At 71.3% G+C, this 15,394-nt stretch overlaps 1 protein-coding gene across 2 annotated transcripts in view; it reads left to right on the forward strand.

Annotated features, from left to right (window-relative positions):
• NOS3 (nitric oxide synthase 3) overlaps nt 1-15,394 on the forward strand; it is an 89,770-nt gene that overhangs the window by 53,538 nt on the left and 20,838 nt on the right. For both annotated transcript variants that reach the window (XM_089776861.1, XM_089776860.1), the window contains exons 11-16: nt 4,713-4,786; nt 8,895-9,039; nt 9,247-9,351; nt 9,532-9,599; nt 11,270-11,386; nt 14,445-14,619. In XM_089776861.1, the coding sequence (XP_089632987.1) occupies nt 4,713-4,786; nt 8,895-9,039; nt 9,247-9,351; nt 9,532-9,599; nt 11,270-11,386; nt 14,445-14,619 (684 nt within the window). The remainder of the gene's footprint in view (nt 1-4,712; nt 4,787-8,894; nt 9,040-9,246; nt 9,352-9,531; nt 9,600-11,269; nt 11,387-14,444; nt 14,620-15,394) is intronic.

Raw genomic sequence — 15,394 nt, forward strand, 5'->3', positions numbered from 1 at the left:
AGCCCCCCGTGAACCCAACCTGCCCCGCGGGCCGAGCCCCCCATAAACCCAACCTGCCCCGCGGGCCACGGGCCGCGCCCCCCGTAAACCCAACCTGCCCCGCGGGCCGAGCCCCCCGTGAACCCAACCTGCCCCGCGGGCCACGGGCCGAGCCCCCCATAAACCCAACCTGCCCCGCGGGCCACGGGCCGCGCCCCCCGTAAACTCAACCTGCCCCGCGGGCCGAGCGCCCCGTGAACCCAACCTGCCCCGCGGGCCACGGGCCGAGCCCCCCATAAACCCAACCTGCCCCGCGGGCCACGGGCCGAGCCCCCCATAAACCCAACCTGCCCCGCGGGCCGAGCCCCCCGTAAACCCAACCTGCCCCGCAGGCCACGGGCTGAGCCCCCCGTAAACCCAACCTGCCCCGCGGGCCACGGGCCGAGCCCCCCATAAACCCAACCTGCCCCGCGGGCCGAGCCCCCCGTAAACCCAACCTGCCCCGCGGGCCGCGCCCCCCGTAAACCCAACCTGCCCCGCGGGCCGAGCCCCCCGTAAACCCAACCTGCCCCACAGGCCGAGCCCCCCATAAACCCAACCTGCCCCGCAGGCCACGGGCCGAGCCCCCATAAACCCAACCTGCCCCGCAGGCCACGGGCCGAGCCCCCGTAAACCCAACCTGCCCCACGGGCCGCGCCCCCCGTAAACCCAACCTGCCCCGCGGGCCGAGCCCCCCGTAAACCCAACCTGCCCCGCGGGCCGAGCCCCCCGTGAACCCAACCTGCCCCGCGGGCCGCGCCCCCCGTGAACCCAACCTGCCCCGCGGGCCGCGCCCCGTGAACCCAACCTGCCCCGCGGGCCACGGGCCGAGCCCCCCGTGAACCCAACCTGCCCCGCGGGCCGGGCCCCCCGTGAACCCAACCTGCCCCGCGGGCCACGGGCCGAGCCCCCCGTGAACCCAACCTGCCCCGCGGGCCACGGGCCGAGCCCCCCATAAACCCAACCTGCCCCGCGGGCCACGGGCTGAGCCCCCCGTAAACCCAACCTGCCCCGCGGGCCACGGGCCGCGCCCCCCATAAACCCAACCTGCCCCGCGGGCCGAGCCCCCCGTGAACCCAACCTGCCCCGCGGGCCACGGGCCGAGCCCCCCATAAACCCAACCTGCCCCGCGGGCCACGGGCCGAGCCCCCCGTAAACCCAACCTGCCCCGCGGGCCGAGCCCCCCGTAAACCCAACCTGCCCCGCGGGCCGAGCCCCCCGTGAACCCAACCTGCCCCGCGGGCCGATCCCCCCGTAAACCCAACCTGCCCCGCGGGCCGAGCCCCCCGTAAACCCAACCTGCCCCACGGGCCGAGCCCCCCCGTGAACCCAACCTGCCCCGCGGGCCGCGCCCCCCGTAAACCCAACCTGCCCCGCGGGACGAGCCCCCCGTGAACCCAACCTGCCCCGCGGGCCGAGCCCCCCGTGAACCCAACCTGCCCCGCGGGCCACGGGCCGAGCCCCCCATAAACCCAACCTGCCCCGCGGGCCACGGGCTGAGCCCCCCGTAAACCCAGCCTGCCCCGCGGGCCGAGCCCCCCGTAAACCCAACCTGCCCCGCAGGCCGAGCCCCCCATAAACCCAACCTGCCCCGCGGGCCACGGGCCGAGCCCCCCATGAACCCAACCTGCCCCGCGGGCCGCGCCCCCCGTAAACCCAACCTGCCCCGCGGGCCGAGCCCCCCGTGAACCCAACCTGCCCCGCGGGCCACGGGCCGAGCCCCCCATAAACCCAACCTGCCCCGCGGGCCACGGGCCGCGCCCCCCGTAAACCCAACCTGCCCCGCGGGCCGCGCCCCCCGTAAACCCAACCTGCCCCGCGGGCCGAGCCCCCCGTGAACCCAACCTGCCCCGCGGGCCACGGGCCGAGCCCCCCATGAACCCAACCTTCCCGCGGGCCGCGCCCCCCGTAAACCCAACCTGCCCCGCGGGCCGATCCCCCCGTAAACCCAACCTGCCCCGCGGGCCGAGCCCCCCATAAACCCAACCTGCCCCGCGGGCCGAGCCCCCCGTGAACCCAACCTGCCCCGCGGGCCGCGCCCCCCGTAAACCCAACCTGCCCCGCGGGCCGAGCCCCCCATAAACCCAACCTGCCCCGCGGGCCGATCCCCCCGTAAACCCAACCTGCCCCGCGGGCCGAGCCCCCCGTGAACCCAACCTGCCCCGCGGGCCGATCCCCCCGTAAACCCAACCTGCCCCGCGGGCCGAGCCCCCCCATAAACCCAACCTGCCCCGCGGGCCGAGCCCCCATAAACCCAACCTGCCCCGCGGGCCGAGCCCCCCGTGAACCCAACCTGCCCCGCGGGCCGAGCCCCCCATAAACCCAACCTGCCCCGCGGGCCACGGGCCGCGCCCCCCGTAAACCCAACCTGCCCCGCGGGCCGAGCGCCCCGTGAACCCAACCTGCCCCGCGGGCCACGGGCCGAGCCCCCCATAAACCCAACCTGCCCCGCGGGCCACGGGCCGAGCCCCCCATAAACCCAACCTGCCCCGCGGGCCACGGGCCGAGCCCCCCATAAACCCAACCTGCCCCGCGGGCCGAGCCCCCCGTAAACCCAACCTGCCCCGCAGGCCACGGGCTGAGCCCCCCGTAAAGCCAACCTGCCCCGCGGGCCACGGGCCGAGCCCCCCATAAACCCAACCTGCCCCGCGGGCCGAGCCCCCCGTAAACCCAACCTGCCCCGCGGGCCGCGCCCCCCGTAAACCCAACCTGCCCCACAGGCCGAGCCCCCCATAAACCCAACCTGCCCCGCAGGCCACGGGCCGAGCCCCCCATAAACCCAACCTGCCCCGCAGGCCACGGGCCGAGCCCCCCGTAAACCCAACCTGCCCCACGGGCCGCGCCCCCCATAAACCCAACCTGCCCCGCGGGCCGAGCCCCCCGTAAACCCAACCTGCCCCGCGGGCCGAGCCCCCCGTGAACCCAACCTGCCCCGCGGGCCGCGCCCCCCGTAAACCCAACCTGCCCCGCGGGCCGCGCCCCCCGTGAACCCAACCTGCCCCGCGGGCCGAGCCCCCCGTGAACCCAACCTGCCCCGCGGGCCACGGGCCGAGCCCCCCGTGAACCCAACCTGCCCCGCGGGCCACGGGCCGAGCCCCCCATAAACCCAACCTGCCCCGCGGGCCACGGGCTGAGCCCCCCGTAAACCCAACCTGCCCCGCGGGCCACGGGCCGCGCCCCCCATAAACCCAACCTGCCCCGCGGGCCGAGCCCCCCGTGAACCCAACCTGCCCCGCGGGCCACGGGCCGAGCCCCCCAGAAACCCAACCTGCCCCGCGGGCCACGGGCCGAGCCCCCCGTAAACCCAACCTGCCCCGCGGGCCGAGCCCCCCGTAAACCCAACCTGCCCCGCGGGCCGAGCCCCCCGTGAACCCAACCTGCCCCGCGGGCCGATCCCCCCGTAAACCCAACCTGCCCCGCGGGCCGAGCCCCCCGTAAACCCAACCTGCCCCGCGGGCCGAGCCCCCCGTGAACCCAACCTGCCCCGCGGGCCGAGCCCCCCGTGAACCCAACCTGCCCCGCGGGCCACGGGCCGAGCCCCCCATAAACCCAACCTGCCCCGCGGGCCACGGGCTGAGCCCCCCGTAAACCCAACCTGCCCCGCGGGCCGAGCCCCCCGTAAACCCAACCTGCCCCGCAGGCCGAGCCCCCCATAAACCCAACCTGCCCCGCGGGCCACGGGCTGAGCCCCCCATAAACCCAACCTGCCCCGCGGGCCGAGCCCCCCGTGAACCCAACCTGCCCCGCGGGCCGAGCCCCCCATAAACCCAACCTGCCCCGCGGGCCACGGACCGAGCCCCCCGTAAACCCAACCTGCCCCGCGGGCCACGGACCGAGCCCCCCGTAAACCCAACCTGCCCCGCGGGCCACGGACCGAGCCCCCCGTGAACCCAACCTGCCCTGCGGGCCGCGCGTCGAGTAACCCTGGTCCACAGGGTGCTCCTCAGTCACCCTCTGCTACCACGTGCCACAGCTCCCAGGGCCTGCCCACGCCGGCCCGTCTGCCCCCGGCAGGATGCCCCCTCCACTGTGACAGCCCCTTCTCGGGGGCCACTCTCACCTGAGGGGCCGCCCCTCTGCCTCCTGTGACCCCACCTCTCTGAGCCCCCAAGTACCCCCTTGCGGTCCCCTCGCTCTGGGCCCCGGGCCCCACCCCCGAGGGACTCGAGCAGCCTGGGCTCCAGCCGGCAGTGACCCCTGGCCAGCGTCACCGGGGGGGGGGGGTTATGGGGCTTTGAACCCGGCCCAGGAGCCCTCAAGGCTGTCGGCCTACCCCCCCCCCACAGCCCGTCCTGCAGCCCCCCTCCTCCTAGACCAGCCCCCCGGCCCGTGTTTGTGGCCAGGTAATGGGCCCCCTCTTCTCCTTCCCCTCTCCACAGCCCCTTGTCCCCCCTGGCTGGGCCTCCGAGCTGGGTCTGCCGGGCACCAGGTGTTGGGGGCCCAGTCAACTCCCCCCTCCCCCGACACACCAGTGACACGGGGCCCCCTCCCCCACAGGCAGCCCCTTGGGACTCCCAGCTCCCCCACTTTGTGACACAAGCACCCAATGGCTTCCGCCCCCACAGGGGCTCCCCCCAGCAGCTCCCTGGGTCCTGCACAGACGACCACCTCCTCTCCTGCACAGGGGTGGCTCCCCAGCCTGCCCCTCCCCGGACTTTGCTCCCACCTGCCTGACCTGGCTGGTTCTTTTGCAGCCCGACGCCTGGAAAGTTTATACCTCGAAGGGGCCCAGCCTGCCCAGGAAGAAAACCTTCAAAGAGGTGGCCAAGTGAGTGCGGGCCCTGGGAGAGGGGGTCAGAGGGCAGCTGAGGAGTGGGCGGGGGGCAGTGAGGAGCTGAGGGGCGGGCGAGAGGCAGAGGGGAGCTGGGGGGCAGGCGGGGGACAGTGGGGAGCTGGGGGGCAGTGAGGAGCTGAGGGGCGGGCGGGGGGCAGTGGGAAGCTGGGGGGCGGGCGGGGGCAGTAAGGAGCTGAGGGGCAGGCGGGGGGCAGTGGGAAGCTGGGGGGCGGGTGGGGGCAGTGAGGAGCTGAGGGGCGGGCGGGGGCAGTGAGGAGCTGGGGGGCAGGTGGGGGACAGTGGGGAGCTGGGGGGGGGCAGTGGGGAGCTGGGGGGCAGGCGGGGGGCAGTGAGGAGCTGAGGGGCGGGCAGGGGGCAGTGGGAAGCTGGGGGGCGGGTGGGGGCAGTGAGGAGCTGAGGGGCGGGCGGGGGCAGTGAGGACTCAGCTGGGGGAAGTAAGGAAGGAGTGGGGGGGCACTAGGGGCAGCAACAGTGAAGAACGGGGCAAATGGGAGCAGAGATGAAGAAGAAGGAGAAAGGAGCGAGCGTGGGGGATGCAGGAGGAGCCAGGACTGGCAGGGCGTGGATTCGTGTGTCTGGGCGTTACAGGAACAGCAGGGCGTGGATAGGAGACTCCTAGTGTAGCAGGATGGGAAGGGCGTGGAGAGGTGTGGTTGAGCATGTGAGGATGGGCAGGGCGTGGCTAGGTGTGTGTCCGTGGCAGATTGGGAAGGGCGTGGATAGGAGTGGTTGGGCGTGGAAGGGTAGGGAGGGCGTGGCTAGGTGTGTGTCTCTGGCAGGATGGGAAGGGCATGGATAGGTGTGTGGCTGTGGCAGGATGGGGAGGGTGTGGATAGGTGGGGTTGGGCGTGGAAGGATGGGAGGGCGTGGCTAGGTGTGTGTCCCTGGCAGGATGGGAAGGGCGTGGAGAGGTGTGGTTGAGCATGTGAGGATGGGGAGGGCGTGGCTAGGTGTGTGTCTCTGGCAGGATGGGAAAGGCGTGGATAGGTGTGTGGCTGTGGCAGGATGGGGAGGGTGTGGATAGGTGTGGTTGAGCATGTGAGGATGGGGAGGGCGTGGCTAGGTGTGTGTCCGTGGCAGATTGGGAAGGGCGTGGATAGGTGTGTGGCTGGGCGTGGAAGGATGGGGAGGGCGTGGATAGGTGTGTGGCCGGGCGTGGAAGGATGGGGAGGGTGTGGCTAGGTGTGTGTCCGTGGCAGATTGGGAAGGGCATGGATAGGTGTGGTTGGGCGTGGAAGGGTAGGGAGGGCGTGGCTAGGTGTGTGTCCATGGCAGATTGGGAAGGGCGTGGCTAGGTGTGTGCTGGGCGTGGAAGGATGGGAAGCGCTTGGAGAGGTGTGGTTGGGCGTGGAAGGATGGGGAGGGCATGGCTAGGTGTGGTTGAGCATGTGAGGATGGGGAGGGCGTGGCTAGGTGTGTGCTGGGCGTGAAAGGATGGGAAGCGTGTGGATAGGTGTGGTTGGGCGTGGAAGGATGGGGAGGGCATGGCTAGGTGTGGTTGAGCATGTGAGGATGGGGAGGGCGTGGCTAGGTGTGGTTCGGGGTGGAAGGATGGGGAGGGCGTGGCTAGGTGTGGTTGGGCGTGGAAGAATGGGGAGGGTGTGGCTAGGTGTGTGTCCGAGGCAGGATGAAAAGGGTGTGGATAGGTGTGTGGTTCGGGGTGGAAGGATGGGGAGGACATGGCTAGGTGTGGTTGGGCGTGGAAGAATGGGGAGGGTGTGGCTAGGTGTGTGTCCGAGGCAGGATGAAAAGGGTGTGGATAGGTGTGTGGTTCGGGGTGGAAGGATGGGGAGGACATGGCTAGGTGTGGTTGGGCGTGGAAGAATGGGGAGGGTGTGGCTAGGTGTGTGTCCGAGGCAGGATGAGAAGGGCGTGGATAGGTGTGGTTCGGGGTGGAAGGATGGGGAGGGCGTGGATAGGTGTGGTTGGGCGTGGAAGAATGGGGAGGGCGTGGCTAGGTGTGTGTCCCAGGCATGATGAGAAGGGCGTGGGTAGGTGTGGTTCGGGATGGAAGGATGGGGAGGGCGTGGATAGGTGTGTGTCCGTGGCGGGAAGGGCGTGGAGAGGTGTGGTTGGGCGTGGAAGGATGGGGAGGGTGTGGATAGGTGTGGTTGAGCATGTGAGGATGGGGAGGGCATGGATAGGTGTGGTTGGGCGTGGAAGAATGGAGAGGGCGTGGCTAGGTGTGGTTGGGCGTGGAAGAATGGGGAGGGCGTGGCTAGGTGTGTGTCCCAGGCAGGATGGGAAGGGCGTGGAGAGGTGTGGTTGGACGTGGAAGGATGGGGAGGGCGTGGCTAGGTGTGTGTCCCAGGCAGGATGGGAAGGGCGTGGAGAGGTGTGGTTGGACGTGGAAGGATGGGGAGGGCGTGGCTAGGTGTGTGTCCCAGGCAGGATGGGAAGGGCGTGGAGAGGTGTGGTTGGGCATGGAAGGATGGGGAGGGCGTGGCTAGGTGTGTGTCCCAGGCAGGATGGGAAGGGTGTGGAGAGGTGTGGTTGGGCGTGGAAGGATGGGGAGGGCGTGGCTAGGTGTGTGTCCCAGACAGGATGGGAAGGGCGTGGAGAGGTGTGGTTGGGCGTGGAAGGATGGGGAGGGCGTGGCTAGGTGTGTGTCCCAGGCATGATGAGAAGGGCGTGGGTAGGTGTGGTTCGGGATGGAAGGATGGGGAGGGCGTGGATAGGTGTGTGTCCGTGGCGGGAAGGGCGTGGAGAGGTGTGGTTGGGCGTGGAAGGATGGGGAGGGTGTGGATAGGTGTGGTTGAGCATGTGAGGATGGGGAGGGCATGGATAGGTGTGGTTGGGCGTGGAAGAATGGAGAGGGCGTGGCTAGGTGTGGTTGGGCGTGGAAGAATGGGGAGGGCGTGGCTAGGTGTGTGTCCCAGGCAGGATGGGAAGGGCGTGGAGAGGTGTGGTTGGACGTGGAAGGATGGGGAGGGCGTGGCTAGGTGTGTGTCCCAGGCAGGATGGGAAGGGCGTGGAGAGGTGTGGTTGGACGTGGAAGGATGGGGAGGGCGTGGCTAGGTGTGTGTCCCAGGCAGGATGGGAAGGGCGTGGAGAGGTGTGGTTGGGCATGGAAGGATGGGGAGGGCGTGGCTAGGTGTGTGTCCCAGGCAGGATGGGAAGGGTGTGGAGAGGTGTGGTTGGGCGTGGAAGGATGGGGAGGGCGTGGCTAGGTGTGTGTCCCAGACAGGATGGGAAGGGCGTGGAGAGGTGTGGTTGGGCGTGGAAGGATGGGAGGGCGTGGCTAGGTGTGTGTCCCAGGCAGGATGGGAAGGGCGTGGAGAGGTGTGGTTCGGGGTGGAAGGATGGGGAGGGCGTGGCTAGGTGTGTGTCCCAGGCAGGATGGGAAGGGCGTGGAGAGGTGTGGTTCGGGGTGGAAGGGTGGGGAGGGCGTGGCTAGGTGTGTGCCCCAGGCAGGATGGGAAGGGCGTGGAGAGGTGTGGTTGGGCGTGGACGGATGGGGAGGGCATGGCTAGGTGTGTGTCCCAGGCAGGATGGGGAGGGCGTGGAGAGGTGTGGTTGGGCGTGGAAGGATGGGGAGGGCGTGGCTAGGTGTGTGTCCCAGGCAGGATGGGAAGGGCGTGGAGAGGTGTGGTTCGGCGTGGAAGGATGGGGAGGGCGTGGCTAGGTGTGTGTCCCAGGCAGGATGGGGAGGGCGTGGAGAGGTGTGGTTGGGCGTGGAAGGATGGGGAGGGCGTGGCTAGGTGTGTGTCCCAGGCAGGATGGGGAGGGCGTGGAGAGGTGTGGTTGGACGTGGAAGGATGGGGAGGGCGTGGCTAGGTGTGTGTCCCAGGCAGGATGGGAAGGACGTGGAGAGGTGTTTGGGGATGTGGCAGGACCGGCAGGGCGTGGCTTGTGTGGCTGTGGCCAACTGCTTCGAGATGCCAGCAGCTCCAGAGCCCCAGCCTGTCTGAGCCGGAGGGTGGGGGGCAGAGCCGCTGGAAGGGGCTAGTGAAGACCCGGCTGGCTGTGCCAGGCCCGTGGTAGTCCAGGCAGTGAGCCGTATCCTGGCCCATCGCTGCGTGGCTGCTGCCCGTGGCGGGGGCCGGGCTGCCACAGGCAGTGATGCTCTGGGCCTCCCCAGCGTGGTGAAGATCTCGGCCAAGCTGATGGGTCAGGTGATGGCGCGGCGCGTCAAGGCCACCATCCTGTACGCCACCGAGACCGGCAAGTCCCGCGCCTACGCCTGCAGCCTGGGCCAGCTCTTCCGGCGCGCCTTCGACCCCAAGGTGGGCCGGGAGCCGGGACGCCAGGGTTCACCCCTGCTCTTGGGGGGGCTGGAGGGTTACAGCAAGGGGGGGCAGGACGCCTGGGTCCAGGTCTCTCTGGTTGAGGCTGTGGCTGACCCAGCCCCTGGGCCCAACACAGAGCCTGCGGCGGGCAGTTCCGCTGGCTCTGCGGCACGTCAGCTGCTCCCCTGCCCCGCTTGCCCCCAGGTGCTCTGCATGGACGAGTACGACATCGTCTGCCTGGAGCACGAGACACTGGTCCTGGTCGTAACCAGCACCTTCGGCAACGGCGACCCACCCGAGAGCGGCGAGGTGAGGGGCCGGGAGCAGTCGGTAGAGGGGTGGGGGGGCCAAGGGGTGGGGGACAGTGCCCGGTGGGCTGGCAGCGCTGGAGGGGTTGGGGTGCCGGGGGGGCAGCGCTGGGGGGGTTGGGGTGCCGGGGGGGCAAGGCTGGGGGGCCTGTGCCCGTCTCAGGCTGTCCTTGTCCCACAGAGCTTTGCCAAGGCTCTCATGGAGATGTCCTGCCCCTATGGCCGCTCCGAGCAGCCTGAGCAGCAGAAGTGAGTGGGGGTCCCTGGGCACGGCTCTGGGGCTGGGCCTGGGGGGTTGGGGGGGTCCCCGGGCAGGGCTCTGGGGCCGGGCCTGGGGGGCTGGGGGGGTCCCCGGGCTCAGGACCAGTCACAGGGCCCTGGGTCATGGCTCCCAGGTCCTGCCCACACGTGGCCCATGCAGGGGGCCCATCATTCTCGGGGGCCACCCTCCCCTAGGGGCCCGCCCCTCTGTCTCCTGGGGCCCCTCGTCCCCTGGCCAGGCCTCCGAGCAGGGTCTGCCTGTGCTGGGCCCTGGAGCAGCCAAGTCCCCCCCATCACACCAGTGACCCCCAGGGACATGGGCCCAGCCCCGCAGACAGCCCTGGACCCCCAGCGCCCCCCTCACAGGGGCCCGGCCCTTGGGTGGGAATGGCTGGAAATGCCCCAACACACCGGTGCCTGGGAGGGAAAAGGCCCCAGCCTGCCCCACACCCACCGCCCTGCCCCACACCCACTGCCCTGCCCCGCCTCACACCCACCACCCTGCCCCACACCCACCGCCCCGCCCCGCACCCACTGCCCCGCCCTGCCCCGCACCCACTGCCCCGCCCTGCCCCACCCTGCCCCGCCCCACACCCACCGCTCCACCCTGCCCAAAGCCCACAGCCCTGCCCTGTCCCACACCCACCAGCCTGCCCCACCCCGCCCCACACCCACCGCCCCGCCCCTGAAGGGGAAATCTCGCTCCCCTGGGGTACAGAGACCCCAGAAGGGTCCGAGGCTGGAGGTCAAATCAGTGAGGCAGGAGAGAAATCTAGAAGGAAAAACTTTCTGATGCCTGCATGCTGGCTGGCACACCAAGAGTGAAGCAGCAGCCCTGACAGACAGATTCAGGGATCCTATACACAGTATGCTCAGACAGCCCAGTTGTGGATTGTTTCTCTTTAACATCTCACAGTCTCAGCAGAAGCACTCGGAGACGTTTCTGTTCCCCCCAGGAGAGCTAGAAGTAAGTTTTACAGAACAAAGCCACATGAGAACGTGAGTGGAGGAGTCTACAAGGCAAACTGACAAAGATAAGGGTTTACAGGACAAATTGTGACAGACTAGGAGTCTCCATGCACTTGACATAGTCATTGGAAGGGTCTTGATTAGAGTTAATTTGATTTTACTCTGATACGGGGAGAGAGGTCTGGAAACTTGTAACCCTCACAGCAGTTTTCTTTCAGAGAGTTTTGATTTCTGCACAGTCCCTCCTTTAGACACAATTGGAGTTATTTGATTTTTCTCCCACACCCCACACCCACCGCCCCACCCCGCCCTGCCCCACACCCACTGCCCCGCCACACACCCGCTGCCCCGCCCCACATCCACCGCCCTGCCCCACCCCACCCCGCCCCACACCCACCGCCCCGCCCCACATCCACCGCCCTGCCCCACCCCACCCCGCCCCACACCCACCGCCCCGCCCCGCCCTGCCCCACACCCACTGCCCCGCCCTGCCCCACATCCACCGCCCCGCCCCACACCCACCGCTCCACCCTGCCCAAAGCCCACAGCCCTGCCCTGTCCCACACCCACCAGCCTGCCCCACACCCACTGCCCCGCCCCACCCCGCCCCACAGCCACCGCCCTGCCCCACACCCACTGCCCCGCCCCGCCCCGCGCTCATTGCCCAGCCTGGCTTCCTTGCCCCCCAGGAGCTACAAGATCCGGTTCAACAGCGTCTCGCAGAGCGACGGGCTGGTGGCCGCGTGGAAGCGGAAGCGGAAGGAGTCGAGCAACACGGACAGCGCGGGGGCCCTGGGCACGCTCCGGTGGGTGCCGCGGGCCGTCCGGCGTCGCCATGGCGAGGGCCCCGGGGCGCCCAGCTCGGCCCCTGGCCGGGGCTCTGGGGCAGTTCCCTGGTTGTGGAGCCCGGCCCCGAGTGGCCCACGGTTCCCTGGGGCTGCCCCGCGGCCTTGCCCAGCACGCACGTGCCGGCGCGTCGGGGGCCCGGCCCTGCGCCCCCCGCAGCCCGACGGGGCCCTGCCGGCCAGTGGAGCGGAAGGTTCGGGGTCCCGGCCTGGCTTAGGGTCCATGTTGGCGCCGGGGCAGAGCCTCGCTCCTCTCGGGGTGGCTCACAGGCCCCTGAACCCCCCGTCCTGGACTCACTCTGCTCCCCCAGCCCAGACTGACCCGGCCCCCAGCCAGGGGCCGTGCCCCCTCCCGCCCTTTGTCTCCCCCGGGAAGAGCCTTGTTCCCTGCCAGGCTGGGACGGGGTGTCTGGGCCAATCCCCGTGTGGGGGAGTCAGACCCCACAGCCCGGGGCCACAGACGCCCCCCCGCAGCACAGGGTCCCCGCACTCCCGGCTGTGAGGCCTGCAGGGTCCTGCCAGCACGATGCCCCCGGAGCCGCTGGGAGTCACCTGGGCAGCGTCAGCCCCAGGCACCTGCCCCCCCCCCAGAGCCCCTCGCCCCGAGTGTGTCCCTGGGGGCTGGGCAACATGTTCCTGACCAGCTATTGGAGGGGGGGAGCCAGCAGGCTGAGTGGCTGGGGGGGGGGAAGGGGGGAGCCGGCAGGCTGAGTGGCTGGGGGGGGAAGGGGGGAGCCGGCAGGCTGAGTGGCTGGGGGGGAAGGGGGGAGCCGGCAGGCTGAGTGGCTGGGGGGAAAGAGGGGAGCCAGCAGGCTGAGTGGCTGGGGGGGGGAAGGGGGGAGCCAGCAGGCTGAGTGGCTGGGGGGGGGAAGGGGGGAGCCGGCAGGCTGAGTGGCTGGCGGGGGGGGGGGGGGGGGGAGCCGGCAGGCTGAGTGGCTGGGGGGGGAAGGGGGGAGCCGGCAGGCTGAGTGGCTGGGGGGGAAGGGGGGAGCCGGCAGGCTGAGTGGCTGGGGGGGGAAGGGGGGAGCCGGCAGGCTGAGTGGCTGGGGGAAGGGGGGAGCCGGCAGGCTGAGTGGCTGGGGGGGAAGGGGGGAGCCGGCAGGCTGAGTGGCTGGGGGGGAAGGGGGGAGCCGGCAGGCTGAGTGGCTGGGGGGGGAAGGGGGGAGCCGGCAGGCTGAGTGGCTGGGGGGGGAAGGGGGGAGCCGGCAGGCTGAGTGGCTGGGGGGAAGGGGGGAGCCGGCAGGCTGAGTGGCTGGGGGAAGGGGGGAGCCGGCAGGCTGAGTGGCTGGGGGGGAAGGGGGGAGCCGGCAGGCTGAGTGGCTGGGGGGGAAGGGGGGAGCCGGCAGGCTGAGTGGCTGGGGGGGAAGGGGGGAGCCGGCAGGCTGAGTGGCTGGGGGGAGGGGGGAGCCGGCAGGCTGAGTGGCTGGGGGAGGGAGAAGCCGGCAGGCTGAGTGGCTGGGGGGGAGGGGAAGCCGGCAGGCTGAGTGGCTGGGGGGCGGGGGGAGCCGGCAGGCTGAGTGGCTGGGGCGGGAGGGGGAAGCCGGCAGGCTGAGTGGCTGGGGGGCGGGGGGAGCCGGCAGGCTGAGTGGCTGGGGGGAGGGGGGAGCCGGCAGGCTGAGTGGCTGGGGGGAGGGGGGAGCCGGCAGGCTGAGTGGCTGGGGGGGCGGGGGGAGCCGGCAGGCTGAGTGGCTGGGGGGCGGGGGGAGCCAGCAGGCTGAGTGGCTGGGGGGAGGGGGAAGCCGGCAGGCTGAGTGGCTGGGGGGAGGGGGGAGCCGGCAGGCTGAGTGGCTGGGGGGGCGGGGAGCCGGCAGGCTGAGTGGCTGGGGGGGAAGGGGGGAGCCGGCAGGCTGAGTGGCTGGGGCGGGAGGGGAAGCCGGCAGGCTGAGTGGCTGGGGGGGCGGGGGGAGCCAGCAGGCTGAGTGGCTGGGGGGGGAAGGGGGAGCCAGCAGGCTGAGTGGCTGAGGGGAAGGGGGGAGCCGGCAGGCTGAGTGGCTGAGGGGGGAAGGGGGGAGCCGGCAGGCTGAGTGGCTGGGGGGGGCGGGGGGAGCCAGCAGGCTGAGTGGCTGGGGGGGGAAGGGGGAGCCAGCAGGCTGAGTGGCTGAGGGGAAGGGGGGAGCCGGCAGGCTGAGTGGCTGAGGGGGGAAGGGGGGAGCCGGCAGGCTGAGTGGCTGGGGGGGAGGGGGGAGCCGGCAGGCTGAGTGGCTGGGGGGAAGGGGGAGCCGGCAGGCTGAGTGGCTGGTGGGGGGGGGAGCCGGCAGGCTGAGTGGCTGGGGGAGTAGGGAGCCGGCAGGCTGAGTGGCTGGGGGTGGAAGGGGGAGCCAGCAGGCTGAGTGGCTGGGGGGAAGGGGGGAGCCGGCAGGCTGAGTGGCTGGGGGGGGGAAGGGGGGAGCCGGCAGGCTGAGTGGCTGGGGGGGAGGGGGGAGCCAGCAGGCTGAGTGGCTGGGGGGGAGGGGGGAGCCAGCAGGCTGAGTGGCTGGGGGGGGAAGGGGGGAGCCGGCAGGCTGAGTGGCTGGGGGGGGGAGGGGGGAGCCAGCAGGCTGAGTGGCTGGGGGGGAGGGGGGAGCCAGCAGGCTGAGTGGCTGGGGGGGGGAAGGGGGGAGCCGGCAGGCTGAGTGGCTGGGGGTGGAAGGGGGGAGCCGGCAGGCTGAGTGGCTGGGGGGAAGGGGGGAGCCGGCAGGCTGAGTGGCTGGGGGGGGAAGGGGGGAGCCGGCAGGCTGAGTGGCTGGGGGGGAGGGGGGAGCCAGCAGGCTGAGTGGCTGGGGGTGGAAGGGGGGAGCCGGCAGGCTGAGTGGCTGGGGGGGAGGGGGGAGCCAGCAGGCTGAGTGGCTGGGGGGGGAAGGGGGGAGCCGGCAGGCTGAGTGGCTGGGGGTGGAAGGGGGGAGCCGGCAGGCTGAGTGGCTGGGGGGGAGGGGGGAGCCAGCAGGCTGAGTGGCTGGGGGGGGAAGGGGGGAGCCGGCAGGCTGAGAGGCTGGGGGGAGGGGGGAGCCAGCAGGCTGAGTGGCTGCCGTCTGTGCCCCAGGTTCTCGGTGTTCGGGCTGGGCTCCCGGGCCTACCCCCACTTCTGCGCCTTTGCCCACGCCGTGGACACGCGACTGGAGGAGCTGGGGGGCGAACGCATCTTGGCCATGGGGGAGGGTGACGAGCTGTGCGCCCAGGAGGAGGCCTTCCGCACCTGGGCCAAGCGCGTCTTCCAGGTGAGCAGGGGGCATGGGCGGGTGGGGGGCTGGGGAGGGGGCAGGGGGAGAGGACAGGGGGAAGGGGCAGGGGCGGGTGGGGGACTGGGGAGAGGGTGGGGGGACGAGGCACAGGCAGGTGGGGAGCTGGGGAGGGGGCGAGGGAGGGGGCACAGGTGGGTGGGGGACTGGGGAGGGGGCGGGGGGACGGGGCACGGGCAGGTGGGGAGCTGGGGAGGGGGCACAGGCAGGTGGGGGACTGGGGACAGACAGGGAGGAGAGGCCAAGGGGAAAGTGGGGGGCAGGCTTGCTGTCTGCAAAGGAAAGGCCTCGCTCGCCATTAAGAGCAGCTCTGGGAGGGGCACCACCCAGACAAGGGAGCCCAAGGCAGACACCCCTCTCCCCACCACATCCCATCCCTGCGACACGATCCCCGCCACGTCCCCTCTCCGCGACACGATCCCTTCCACGTCCCATCCCTGCGACACGATCCCCGCCATGTTCCCTCTCCGCGACACGATCCCTTCCACGTCCCATCCCTGTGACACGATCCCCGCCACGTCCCCTCTCCACGACACGATCCCCGCCACGTCCCCTCTGTGCGACACGATCCCCGCCACATCCCCTCTCTGTGACACGATCCCCGCCATATCCCCTCTCCGCGACACGATCCCTGCCACGTCCCATCCCTGCGACACGATCCCCGCCACGTCCCATCCCTGCGACACGATCCCCGCCACGTCCCCTCTCCGCGACATGATCCCCGCCACGTCCCCTCTCCGCGACATGATCCCCG

The sequence above is a fragment of the Pelodiscus sinensis genome, chromosome 2 (genome assembly GCF_052426305.1).
Source record: "Pelodiscus sinensis isolate ZL-2025 chromosome 2, ASM5242630v1, whole genome shotgun sequence".
NCBI classification, from domain to species: domain Eukaryota; kingdom Metazoa; phylum Chordata; order Testudines; family Trionychidae; genus Pelodiscus; species Pelodiscus sinensis.